Consider the following 14,015-nt stretch of genomic DNA (forward strand, 5'->3'; position numbering starts at 1 on the left):
TATGTGGGTTATAGCAAGGAACTTGACCTTTGTGGGACTGGTTCACCCACCCCATGGAGTCCTTTGCTCATGAGGTCCACAAGCAACTGCCACTGACATTGTATTCTGTTTCTTTGGAAAGCTTTTGAGTTCTACAGAAGCCAGTGGCAGCCTACTTGGCTAATTGATATTGGTATAGTATAAACTAATGCTGAGGACGCAGGTGGCGCTGTGGGTTAAAGCCTCAGCGCCTAGGGCTTGCCGATCGAAAGGTCGGCGGTTCGAATCCCTGCGGCGGGGTGCGCTCCCGCTGCTCGGTCCCAGCGCCTGCCAACCTAGCAGTTCGAAAGCACCTCCGGGTGCAAGTAGATAAATAGGGACCGCTTACCAGCGGGAAGGTAAACGGCGTTTCCGTGTGTGGCTCTGGCTCTGGCTCTGGCTCTGGCCAGAGCAGCGATGTCACGCTGGCCACGTGACCCGGAAGTGTCTCCGGACAGCGCTGGCCCCTGGCCTCTTAAGTGAGATGGGCGCACAACCCCAGAGTCTGTCAAGACTGGCCCGTACGGGCAGGGGTACCTTTACCTTTACCTTAAACTAATGCTGAAGAGAACATTTGTTTAACATCTGTTTGTTTGACTTTTCTTTTCTGGCTTTTTGCAGCACCAGTTCAAAAAACAAAAAGGAATGGACCTAACAAATGTAGTTTGTGAAGAAAACCCATCTCAATGTGATATCAAACTGTCAGAATCAGAAGTGAAGCGCAACTGCATACTGCTGGTTGAGGCAGCAAATAAAGGTCAGTTGAGTAAATTGGTGTAAAACTTATGTATAGAGCAAGATATGGTTTTACCGAGATTGTGTATATATGTCAGGGAGTGAGCGGCTTGTTGTAGTTAGATAACTTATGTTTCAATGAGTTCTTCTGTCTGTTTTCATTACTTCACACTTGGGAGGGTGGTGGGGTACGGAAAGCAAAATTGTATCTTAGCTTTCATCAGTAATCACTGTTCGTTCTCAATGCATCATCTGTTCCTTAAAAGGTAAGATCGTCCAAATCAAGGTATGGAATTCCACAGTCCCAAGAATATCCCATCCAATATCTCATGCTTGAAAAACATAAAACAAACACTATACTACTAATCTACAGCTGTGTGTGATGGGCATCTGGCTGTGAATTTTATGTTGTTTCTTCCCTTCCAGTTGTTATTTATTTAAAGTTTGTTATGAATTGTACCCACACCCAAAAAGATGGTGGGCATTTTTACTCCTGAGATTTAAAGCAGTTCTTGCTGCAGTTGCTATAATACAGGAATGGGGAACCTTTTTCAGCCCGAGGGCCACATTTCATCATGGGCAACCTTGAAGGGAGCACATGACAGTGGTGGGTGAGGCCAGAGCCAAAAGAGTGCAGAGCTGTAGGCTGTACTGTAGGCTACATTCTGTACTGTAGGGTACATTCCACTCACAAGGTCTGGCCCAAGACATTTTGCTGTCTGAGACAAATGACAAGATGGAGGTACAAAAGCCAACCAAAGTGGCAGTTGAAATTTACTTCAAAACTGGCAACAGGATACATACCCTCCAAGTGTCCTGATTTTTCTGGGATGAGCCCAGAATTCCTAAAGCCATCACAGCTTCTGACTGGATCCTGGGGCACCCCAAGTTCCCCCAGCCACTGGACAGGGGCCACAGAAGTACCTCCTGGGGCAGCTGCAGCATTGGGAAGGAAGCATGAGGGCTCCTTCCCAAAGTCTACTTAGCACTTACTGGACTTTGGCAAGAAGGTGGGTGGACTTTTGGACCCTGGCAGAGCCCTCATGCCTTCTTCCCAAAGCCATAAAAGCCTCTCCTCTTGCTGCTTTCTTCAGGTGAAGGAGAATAGGCTTTCCCAGCCAATGCACCGCTCCCGTGCCTCTGATTCCAGACTGTCCAACTATAGTAAAGTTTTCTCTGGCAGGTTCAGTGTTTTGTTTGCTTGTTTCTAGTTACCCCCCAACTTCATTGCTAGATGATAACCAATTCATAACCTGCAAAATGTAAGCCAACTAACAACACCAAGAAAAAGAAAAATGATGTTTCCCCCTGCTTGCGTTCATCCTTTGAGTGTGACCTATCACTTTCCTGGCTGCATTTGTGGCACTGCAATAAAGTGGTATGTTCTCCTTGATCCATAACCCAGAGCTTTCCAAAGGTGCTACTGGAAGGAATTTTTAAAATTTCTTTATTTGATTTCAACTACGGCAGACCAACACGGCTACCTACCTGTAACTGCTCCATACCTGTTAGTGTCTTCCACCTGAGGCGGCTGTGTCCCTCTGCCCCAAGGCAGGGCCAGTTGTACCAGCCATACAAAAGCCAGAGGATTCTATACAAACACACCTCTCTCTCCAATCTTCACCCAGATAAACAAAAGACATTAGCACAGTTCAAGTTTTTAATGTGTGATATTTTCATGTATTTTTGGTTTCTATGGAAACCGCCCAGAGTGGCTGGGGAAACCCAGCCAGATGGGCGGGGTACAAATAATAAATTATTATAATATTATTATTAAGGATATATTGTGGCCAGGCAAAGGCACCCATGGACAATGCAAAGCCAATGAGGGGTGTGGCCTGGGGGAAGTCCTAAGAGCCAAGCAGATAAGGCTGGAGGTTCAGCCTATGGACCAGACCCTGTTTTATAATATATTTTATAATATAAAATATTTAGTGTTGCCCAGAATGCTCATCCACAATTCAAACACGTTTCCTTGGCATTAGCAATCAGGTGCTCTTATAAAAAGCACAAGCGATGTTTTGGTGATATAAGCATGTGTGCGAAAATGCTTGTTGTCCTCATAGTCTCTTCCAGTTTTACAACAATGAATACCAAAGAAAGGTAACAGATGGGCACAAATTTTATTGTGTGATGGATCTAACTTTTGTTTGTTTTGAAATCAACAGGTCCAAGTGCATTAGAAACGGTTCTTCACCAGAAGGCAGCATTTTTGGAACAGGTAATAAATGAGGGATAGGTAATAAATTAAGAATGTGGGGGAGCTGAGTTAGGTACAATAAGAAACCGCAACATCTAAAATATGTTAAAATCTGGACAAAATATGTGAGTGCTAGTAACTCTCTGTCGTAGAAATCATATGAATGTCCAACTGTCTCATTAAGATGTTAGGAGAGCCCCTTTCCCTCTACAGAGCTACAATTTCCAGACTTCCATGGAAAGATGGATTGACTGTTAAACCACTCTGGTAATTTGTGGCTCAGTGAGGGAAATAGGGGTCTCTGAGCCACTTTCAACATGCTTAACAAACTACAGTTCCCAGGATTCTTGGAGGGAAGCAATGACTGTTTAAAGTGGTTATGATACTGCTTTAAATCCTTTTACTTTGAACTAACATGTGGGTCACTGCTGCCACTTTTTAAGCACTGCCCCCATCAAGTCTAGCCACAGCACTTTGCCACTGGCTCAGCATTCAAAGTATCTTAACCAACATCCATCTATCTATCCATCTCTCCAGTGCTTTTTTCTGGGGGGACGGGGCATGCATACTCCTAAACATTTTGTGAGTCTTTGTACTTTTGTCCATTTACTGTATTTACTTTTCCTGATTTGAACTATAAAATGGTGATTTTCTTGAGTACCTCTAAACATTGTTTTAGAAAAAAGCACTCTACCTATCTATCTATTTCTCACTCTTACACACACACACACACACACACACACACACACACACTATGTCTGCATATGATTTGCTTATATAAATTCTGTGGAAGGACATGTGGATCCAGAATTGGCCTCCACAGTCAGTTATGGACTCACAAACCGTGTTTATAGAAGACAATCTTACTCAGCTACAAGTGATCGCCAAAGAAGAAGAGCAACATTGTTCTGTCTAAACAGAGCATATAACAACATATTGAGAGAGATATGCCACAAGTGGTTTCTTCTTCTTTATTATTATTTATATTCAGCCTTTTCCCCCAAACCAGGCCTTAAGGCAGAGCACAAAAATTAAAACAAACATGAAAAGCTAAAAGCATAAAGGATAACAGTTAAAAAGTAATTAAACTATAAAGAATTAACACGACATGAAAACAGATCTATAAAATCCAGTAAACAAAAGTGTTTTCCTTAAAAACAGTCAGTTCCCAAAAGCCCACTGGAATAAAACAGTCTTCACTTTGCTGGCAGAAATATAAGAAGGAGGGAGCCTATTTAGCTTCTCTGGGAAGGGAGTTCCAAAGTTTGGGATCAGCCACTGAGAAGGCTTTATAAAGTCATCACCTTTGTGCAGCCATCACTTCTGAGCCCAGTCAAGTTTTTATGCTGCAGGGGTTTGGCCAATTATATTGCTTGACCTACAGTCCTATTATAGTTTTAATAAAGGTCTCCAGTAGTAATTCATTGCACATTTTGGCACTTTACATCTTCAAAGTGTAATAATACATTAATTAATTAATCCTCACTATTCCCTAGTGAGGCAGGTCTCTGCTTGTAAAGCTGGACTCCAGGCACCTATAAAAATAGCACGGAAAAGCTAAATGTGCACATTGCTGCCACAGCTGTCATGCAGTAAATCTCAGGGAAAAACCACTAGGTGAAAAATTAATTTTGGAGATAGCTGAAAATTAGATGTGATGCAGGAAGCAGTAAAATGTGAGACGTAAGGGTCTTATGCACTTCAGGGTCCCACCCAGAGTGGCTGGGGAAGCTGGGCCAGATGGGTGGGGTATTAATAATAATAATAATAATAATAATAATAATAATAATAATAAACTTGATTGTGGGTACAATTCATAGCACTGAAAGGGGGAATTGAATCATTTCCCATATGCTAATATACAGGATGCTAAACTGAGCATCAGGGCAGTGTGATATGGGATTTCCATGCTGGTTGATAGGGGAGAAATTCTATTTGGTCTGTATTCAAACTTACCCAATTTGCAGTTTTCCAAAACAAAATGCAAACCAAAACACAACCATCCTTCAAAATTCACACTTCTCTGAGTTTTGCAGTGCAGTTCTTGATCACGTAATGTGCACAAAAATACACATACTAGCTGTGCTTTTCTTCTGGAGAAAAGGTGCCGGTATTCACCATGAAGTTGTTACAGTAAGTGCCACACATTTAACCAGTGCCTTTCTTCTAAGGGAAAAAAAATATGTGCTGGTACTGTGTAACCTTGAGTACTCCCAGAAAAAAGCACTGCATACTAATGTAAAACATATATTAGTGAAAACAACATACAAAAATGTACAGTGTTAGGGAAAATGTAATGCAAACATCTGTATATCAGGTAAAATTGCATTAAAAAATGTGTATTTTAGGAGAAATCTTCACAAGCTAGGACTCGTTTTCAAAGCTCGACTGACGCTTTAAGTACTTTGAAAAATCTGTGCATGTGTATTCACAGGGCAGCCCAGGTATTAGGCAGGGTGAGGCCACTGATGCTGCAGGTGGTGGAAGCCCCTTTAAGGGCATCCCCATGAGTGCCCCACCTGCCCCACTGCCTCCACCATTGGCAGTGAAGTAGCGCTGATTTCTGGTGAGGGCTCAATGGAATCATCTCACCCAAAATTGGCACCAGTACCAGCACCACTGATGTGCTGGTGGTGGAGGCAGCAGGGTGGACAGGGCAGGGAAGCACTTTCTGTTTCTCCTCAAGTGGTGAAATGGCACCCGCCGCCCCTGTGTAGTCTGTTGAACAAATTTCCTTCAAGAAGAAAATAAACCCAAGGGTGGATAATATTCTATTAAAAGTTGTAGCAATTTAAGATGGCCCATAGAACTGTTCCACTGGTTTTCACTAGGGGCTGCATCAATACTTCCCTTTTTTCAGGGAAGAATTTTCAAAAACGGTACTTAGGCTATGGTTTAATCTTATATGTGAAAGTAAGTTCTACTGTAAGTACCTTGCAGTGAGACTGAGATAGTAAATGTGTCTGTAAATTTTATGTTTCACCTTTCCCCTCCCAACCCTACTTGAAATTGGAAAAAAGAAACCGAACTGAGAATTTTGGGTGTAAATGGGAGAGCCTCTGAATGTAATATGCTTCCTGTTTATGTTATTTTTGGCTCTGTTCTGTATTTTTTCAGCTAGGGATAAAGCCCCACAAACAGGAGGACATCTCGAGTCACAAGGACTATTCCCGGAAGACACTTATTGCCTTGGTCACCTCTGGTTTGCTGCTGGCATTTCTGGGATTGGCTGCATACTTCCTTATGAAACGACAGAGCTGGAGCCCCATGGGAGAGAGGCTGGTTAGTACTTATAGCTGGCAAAACAAGTAGAGAGATCTCTAAGTTCAGCAGGAGTGTGAAAGGAAGAATGGTGGAAGCTTTTGTAGAGACTGCTTGCTGGCTAAGAATTTCAAGTAGTTAGCTGTCTATTTCAGGAGTTTAAAGAGAGGCAAATGATGGTGAAAAAGATCTAGTGAGCTAGCTTTTCTACAAGTTAGCTATTTTCTATCAATGAACACATCTTGTTAGACCGAGGGGGGGGGGGAGTGTGGTTGTTCCAAAAAAGTTGTCCCCTACCATTCAACCAAAAAAGTTTAAAGACAATAAAGGACATCAGAAATAATGTTATTCTTTGATACATGGGTTGCCTTCCTGTTTATGGTTCCCTCTTTATAGCTTGCATTGTGCTGCCAACATCCAACTTCTAACCCTAACCAGTTATATTAAATTGTAATTACAGCTGTGTTTACAGTTTAATATTTTGAGATGTTCGTATATTGGTACAGAAACTCAGCAAGCCAAGAGCTGAAATTTGTATTATACTTGTTTGCATGTATAAACAAGCCTGAATACCCCCCCTTTTTTTAAGGCAAATAAACTGTAGAAGGAGGCAATGCAAGAGGGAGCAATATTTTTCCCAATAGCAGAAATGCCTGAGTTAAAGATCAAATGTTTCTTTTCGGTGTGAAATCTAAACCAATTTGTTGTCCACTTGATTCACTTATCTAACACTGCATTTTGTTATTATTTATTGCCTCCTCCATTTAGGGAGAAGATCCATATTACACAGAAAATGGTAGCCATGGCAACACTGTGGTTTCTGTGGCCTCTCATGAACAGTCTGACCTGCAGGATAAACCAAACTTCAATGGAGGGGCTCGGGAAAATGGGACTGGTCAACCAACCTCAAAAAATGGACATTCAACCAAGCCCCACGTTGTGGCTGATACTGAACTGTGAAAAGGATATGGCCAAAAGTCTTATTAACATGGCTTGAAAGACCAGAGTGGAAATAAAGAGGAGCTAGAGTGCAGGGGTGCCATAAATGGAATCATTATCCTTTTATTTTTACAAAGAATTCAAAAATCCCATTCCAAAGCATACATTTTTAATGAGCTGCCACAGGACTTAGGGGTGTGTACAAGCTTTCGTTTGTACACACTTTCGTTTGTACAAGCTTTCGTTTGTACATGAAGTTAGCAAGCTGCTTCAATGGGATTTGGCTTGTTCATAGTATCTTTTTTTGCTCTCTCTCAGACCAAAATGAGATGTGACTGTCCCTTACAACCATCTATCTAGGGAAATGATAGGGGTGCTTCTCTAGAAATTTAGAGTAGATTTATCATTGTTAGGAATTTGATTTTCAGCTCCACTGCTGATTAGGGGGAGGAAGGATCTTTTCACAGTGAGAATAAATAAAAATAATGAACAATAAGGCATTTAACCACCTAGGTCAACAATTCTGAGTACTGATGCACATGATGATCCTTTTCTTATGACCCTTTTCAACACAAGAGAACCGGTGAATGCTCAGACACATGGCTGTATTTTGCCTCAACCTAGCTCAACCCACATTTAATTTTTTTCAAGATACAAAAAATTGCCATTTGGATGCATGTAAGGTGTATTTATTGGTCCAAGTCACTATACTAAATCACTGAAAAGGCAACCTGAGAGTTAAACAAATTGTGTGCATCAAACCTCAGGAAACCCACCAACATTCTTACTTCTTTGGTAGGTACCATTTGTCATTCCCACATCCAGATCCAGCTCAGACATCTCACTCCAGCCTTTCTACTATGTGATGCAATGCCCTTAACACATACTGACAGGAACTCAGCAGCCGACCCCGCAAGCCTTCTGAAGTACCATTTGGCAATCACCAAACAACATTAAACACTTCAATAGACTTGCTTTCAGCAGAAAACTAGATGGTTTTTCAGGTGAAAAACATTCTAAAATATTGAAGGGCAGTTCCATATTCAGCTAGGAACTGGCATAGGCAACTGGCCCAAAACTACAAATGTTGCTCATGTCAGCAAAATATTTCAGCTAGGAGATTCTGTCTCTATTATTCCTAGAATAACATGTAAACAGAAGCAATGACATAAAGCAAATGATGTTGGCTAGGAATCAGGGGTGGCTAATCAGTGTCCCCCAAGATACTGTTGGGCTCCAGCCCCCATCAGCTCCAGTCGACATGGCTGATAGCCAGGGATTGTGGATTTTCATAGAATCATAGAATTGTAAGGGATCCCAAGGGTTAACCCCCTGCAATGCAGGAATCTCAACACATGGTCACCCATCTAATTTAAAACCATACAAGACCCTGTGTGGCTTTGCAAATGTGTTAGCAGTTTTATTGTTGCACCATTGTAGTCCAACAACACTTGAGGGCCACAGGTTCCCCTGCTATAAAGAACAGAACAAGTCTTAAAAACATTGTCCTCAATCCTAATGAAGCTAGTCCTGTTGAAATTAATGGGACAAATCAGTTACAGTTAAATTGATTGTACTGTCAGTTCTCTTAAGCCTGCAGTCTTACGTGGAAATAAGCTGTATTGAACTTAATGGGGCTTAATTCTAAGAAAACTTGTATATGACTTGTGTTGTAAATGAAGTAAACTGACTGTTTGGATGCTTTGAACCCTGTTTCCAAACAAACAAATGAGAATATGTTTGCAAATGTAAATCTTTGCCTTAATCACATCTGGTGTCTCTCTTTCTATATATTTGTTTTGCTCTATATATTTGCCTCCCCCCCCCCAAAAAAAAAAAGAATACTAGGAAGCTGTTTCCTTATGTTGTGCTTTATTATTCCTATCCCCCATGTTAAATGCCATTCTGGGTTTTGTTGACTCTGTATTATTATTTTTGTATGTTGTACAATACAGTACAAAATATGAATAGGCTTTGAAATGAATTACCTTTTCTTCCCCCAACCCAATCAGTATGATCATTATTATTTTACATTTAAATTTACAGATTATCAATAGGGATAATACAGGAAATTCTAATACGAATGATGCTTGGATCTTGGACCAAATAGTTAAGGGATAATGTGTCCACCATCCAGTGACTTAGGTTCCATCTTCACAACACATTTTAAGCAGTACTGTAGCACTTTAAACAGTCACGGCTTCCCACAAAGAATGCAGCTTATTAAGGGCACTAACAGTTGTTAGAAGACCACTATTTACCACACTGAGCTACGATTCTCAGAGTGGCTTAACATCCTGTCCCTCATTCGGGAGAATGCTACAGTAAGCTAAAGGTAGGCTACTGCCACTGCCACCCCCCATTATCTGTCACCAGAGGTGGTTGCCTTGCTCTGCCTAATGGTAGAGCCAGCCCAGGTAATAATTAACTGATATTTTACATTTATTATATTAAGGCAGGTGTACTGTAAAACAAAGAACTTTATTTAAACAAGCTTTCTTTGACTCCTAACTCTCTCTGACACACCTGCTCTCTATACCGAATCACTTCCTGGTAGCTGTTCCCTTAACCTGTGCCTTCCCTCTGTTTTATTAAGTTTCTCCTGCTGACAGCAGTCCTTAACCCTCTTACTTAGTTCCACATACATTGATACAGTGTGTGGGTGTATATTAAGACTGCAATCACCTGGGGCATGTGGATAATGACCTAATCTATGGGAGGGCTTTCAGATGTGTATCAATTAACCACACCCACTTTTGTGGCCAGCTGGATCTATAACCAATCTGAATTGAAAACAGCATGTTGAAGAGGAGCAGGAACAATTCCGGATTGAGAAAAGGTACATTTTTGTGTTGCAAATGGGTTTATTGTGTATGTGGCCTGAGGCAGCTTTGTGACTGCAGACCAGCACACTCTCAAGTCTCTCAACTGACAAAAGGATTAACAGTGATATCATTTGAAATGCTTAGCATTTAGCCGCTTTGATTATGTTTTATACTGAATCATGAGATAGTGAAGGAATGAAGGACAGGTGACCCCATCTAGGCCTGAAGTCACCCCCCTCATAAGGCTACAATAGAAGGTGTCAGGAGTAAATTGAATTTGTGTAATACTTTTAAGTATTCAAAACAAATGCATTGTCTATAAAGTAGGGGTGGGGAACTTTAGGCCTGAGGCCCAACTGCAGCCTTCCAGGCCTTTCTATGGGGCCCTCAGAACTCTCCCCAGACCAGAAGAGAACACAGGCCCTTGAGCTGAAAAAGGTTACCCCACCTGTGCTGTAAAAGAAGGATTTTCATTCTCACTTTACAGATTAAAACAAATAAGAATGCTGAGACCAGGCCTTCCCAATTCATAGTTCAGTCACTTATCCAGAGATTTCGCACAGATATAATGAAAGCTTTCTGTTAGTAGGGATAGATTGAGAGCCAGAGCCAGATGGTAGTCACTTGATCTTAGCCTTAACTTATGGCATTGTGACTAAAAATCAGTATAGCGCTGTCTGGGCTGAAGCAATCATGGGAATGGACTCTGAGTTGTGTCAGGCTCCCTTTCTCACATTACATTAGTGGTGCAGGAGCTATTACAGTACACCTTTCTATGGCACTCAGGTAAAAGGAGACAGTCTAAGCCAAATGGAAGGTATTTTTTTGCTGCGACTCCTCCCACTATCTCTGCTAAAGCCAGGAAGCACCCAGCTTCAACAGAGGTTCCAGGTGAAGAATAAAGGAGGGCACCCTTCTCCCAGGTTTTCTGCACATAACCTACACACAACACACACACACACGATTCTTTAAATGTCGAGAAGCCTTTCTCTTCAGAACCTTTGACCTTCCAGATGTTACTGAATTCCAGTTCCCATCATCCTTGGCCATCAGCCATGCTTGCTGGGCCTTGTGAGGGTTGGAATTCAGCAACATCTGGAGCTTGGAAGGTTCCACACACTGGGTTTAAAGGATCCTGAGGAGAGCAGTGCAGTGACTGACAGGGAACTCCCAGCCCAGCTGAGAATCTGTGCCTGCTCTCAACTTTTGGGGGCAGCATGAGGGCAGCCATTTCCTTTTCCCTCTGCAGTTTTAAGTGGAGTAGAGGTGAGATTCATCTGCTGGTGTAGCTCCCCTCTTCCTCCACCAGTTTTCGCTGCTGGAAGCATCTGCCTGCTAGCTTCCGACATTACTAATGCGGGTAGTTTTATATAAGATGATATTCTTCTTGGAGGCCTTTAGGAGTTGCAATTGAACAAACTATCACATGTCATAAATTAAGACTGTGCCTACACAGTAAGAATCAGGAAATAAATTCATTTCCTAGAACTTAATTTTGCTGTTCATTTTAGTGAACCTTTTGACATACCTCTGCTCCGCCTCAGGCAAATTTCTCAGCTCAGAAAAAAATAAATATAGCCTGATCTGTGGTGACATAAGAAAACAAATGCTGTTCCCAAACAGTCTGAACCCAAAGGAAATACAGTGCATTTTTCCAGCAGAGGTGCAGAACATGAGAGAATTCCAGTCCGGAAAGGCAGTGCTCAGAGCTACAGGAAGTTTCCCCCAAGTGTGTAAACACAGTCAGGCTTGGCTTGAACAAAACTGAAGGTGCTATTACTCCTTCCTTATCAATCTACATGCATTTCTTCCTTGAAGAAATTCCTCCTTAATCTTTTGCTTTGAAAGTTCTGAAGGTGATAAGAGTTTCTCCCTCCCTAATTTCTTAACAGTTTCTCTGCTATAAGAAAGTAATGGAAGTAATCTAATACTTCATCTTATTTGGATCTATAGGTGGCTTCTTACTATTAGAAGTGCAAGAGCCTAGTACCTCATGGAAACAATAATATGCCACCTATTGCAGGGAGAATTGTTTCATTGAACTACACTATCCTGTGCTGTGCAATTATTTAAGTGGCAGAGGTAAAAAATGCAGTGTAATAGGTTCTATGATTGCCAGATGCAAAAGAGGACAGGGGATTCCTCCTCTGTGCATGTTGAAATTCCTCCTCTGTACTACTACTGGTGATGCAGAAGTCCTTTTTGTCTTTTGTATCCGGCTACTCTGTGAGATTCATCCCATCTCCAGTTTGAGGATTATAAACAGCATGGGCTGGGAGAAAGATTTCTATAGAGTCCTTGATGAGTCTCTTGCCAACCACAGCTAAATAGGCCAGTGTTCATAAGTTACATTTTATGTCTGATGCATTGTGAGAAATATTGTGAGGCTAATAATGGCTTTCTTGAAGGACTGTTTCTTACAACACATGGTGAAAATGTGTGCAGTCATGTTCCCTAGGCTGATGGTTCCAAAATCAATGGGATTTTGCTCATTTTCTGGACCAGCTAGTCAGCTCCAAATTGAGTTACTGTCTCCTCTGTTGTCAAGTTGCTGTGAGCTACAGGTTGGTCAAGAACCCACCTTGCAAAGAATGGATAAACCACCCATTATTCCAAAGATAACTTTTTCTTTAAATAATGCCTTTGTTTTTATGGGGAAATGTGATACATGGCAGTTCAGTGCGCATTTTCATTCAATTACAATTGGAATTGTCTGAAGAATTTAAGTTAGCCCATTAGATTTCTACACGAGTCAGTGAACACATTGACCTGCTCTAGAACTTCAAAGAGAAACCGGGAATGGTCACATTCACAACTCCTCTGGACTGGGCCAAAGTTCGGAATAAATGACCAACACCTGCATAGGGCTTTAGACTTTAAACCAATTACAAGTGTCTAACTCAAATTCTACTCCTAACACCAATATATTTTTTTTATTACTTCTTTGGAAACTCTTAATAATCCTTCCTCTTGGTGGGATTGAAGGCTATTAGGATTTTCCCAGCTGGGTGTAACTGAATAACTGTGTCTGTGAGATCTTGTTAATAACACAGTTTAAGGGACCATTTCCAGTGTAAAACATTAAGAAGCTGTGGTTTCTGGCAGGCCACAAACACTCCACCCTGCTGGTGTGAACAGACACATTGGGAGTCTCATAAGAAAGCATAAACACGTTGCTAGTGTTTCCATAAGATCAACTCATTATGCTGCAAATGTCGTTCTATCTTTATCTTACTTCCCACCCCCCTGAAAGTAGAAGTGCATTCCAATCCTATTAATGTTTACTCAGAAGCCACACTAGAATTCAGTGGGACTTAGCGCTAGTAAGTGTGGCTACGAATGCAGCTCAAATTCCTTAAAGGACTTTATACATGTATGGGTTACTGATAGCAAAAAGATAAGTTTTTCATTTCACCATGTCCGTCTCTCCTACACATACTTATTTGCTGTAAGAATTTTATTCTCTTCCCTAGTATTCTGGCAGATCACAAATGCTGGTAAGTGGCAGCATTCTGCCAAGCTGGTCTAGCAGTAGTATCCACAGAGTCAGAGCCCTCCTTGCCAAGTACAAACCCAAAGATCTCAATAGAGAGTCACCTCCACCTGATCCTAACCCCCACCCCAGCAACATAGATCAGGGGTTAGGATTTCACTGTAAGCATGCTTAGGATTGCAGCCTTATTTTCAGTTTCCCTCAATATTTATACAGAGCTGCAAGTTCTTTCTCCCCCCCTTTGGTGAGGCACCTTTGCCTTTGAATAGCTGCCTGTTTGCTAGTTTAACTGCTACTTTACTGCATATCTGGAAGTTGTGAGGACACAGCAGCCCTAAAAGTTAACAAAACATACGTCTATATTCAAGGGTCATGGCAGTGAATATTATTTGTTATAGTGTGGTGCACAATTGGCCTGGGGGGGGGAGGCTAATTACAATATTAGAGCCAGAAATGATGAATACCAAAGTCCTTATGTTCAGTTTGAGGAAAAGAGGTACTAAAGCTGCAATCCTAATCCCACTAAACAATATTGAATTCAATA

General features: G+C 41.5%; 1 protein-coding gene across 1 annotated transcript in view; it reads left to right on the forward strand.

Annotated features, from left to right (window-relative positions):
• The window catches only part of CD34 (CD34 molecule), a 43,633-nt gene extending 34,479 nt beyond the window's left edge, over positions 1-9,154 (forward strand). The window contains exons 5-8 of the mRNA XM_079979783.1: positions 640-775; positions 2,922-2,974; positions 6,071-6,235; positions 6,983-9,154. Of these exons, the coding sequence (XP_079835909.1) occupies positions 640-775; positions 2,922-2,974; positions 6,071-6,235; positions 6,983-7,174 (546 nt within the window). The 3' untranslated portion in view covers positions 7,175-9,154. The remainder of the gene's footprint in view (positions 1-639; positions 776-2,921; positions 2,975-6,070; positions 6,236-6,982) is intronic.
• Positions 9,155-14,015: the final 4,861 nt, after the last annotated feature.

Source organism: Podarcis cretensis (genome assembly GCF_951804945.1).
Source record: "Podarcis cretensis genome assembly, chromosome: 6".
Classification (NCBI taxonomy): Eukaryota; Metazoa; Chordata; class Lepidosauria; order Squamata; family Lacertidae; genus Podarcis; species Podarcis cretensis.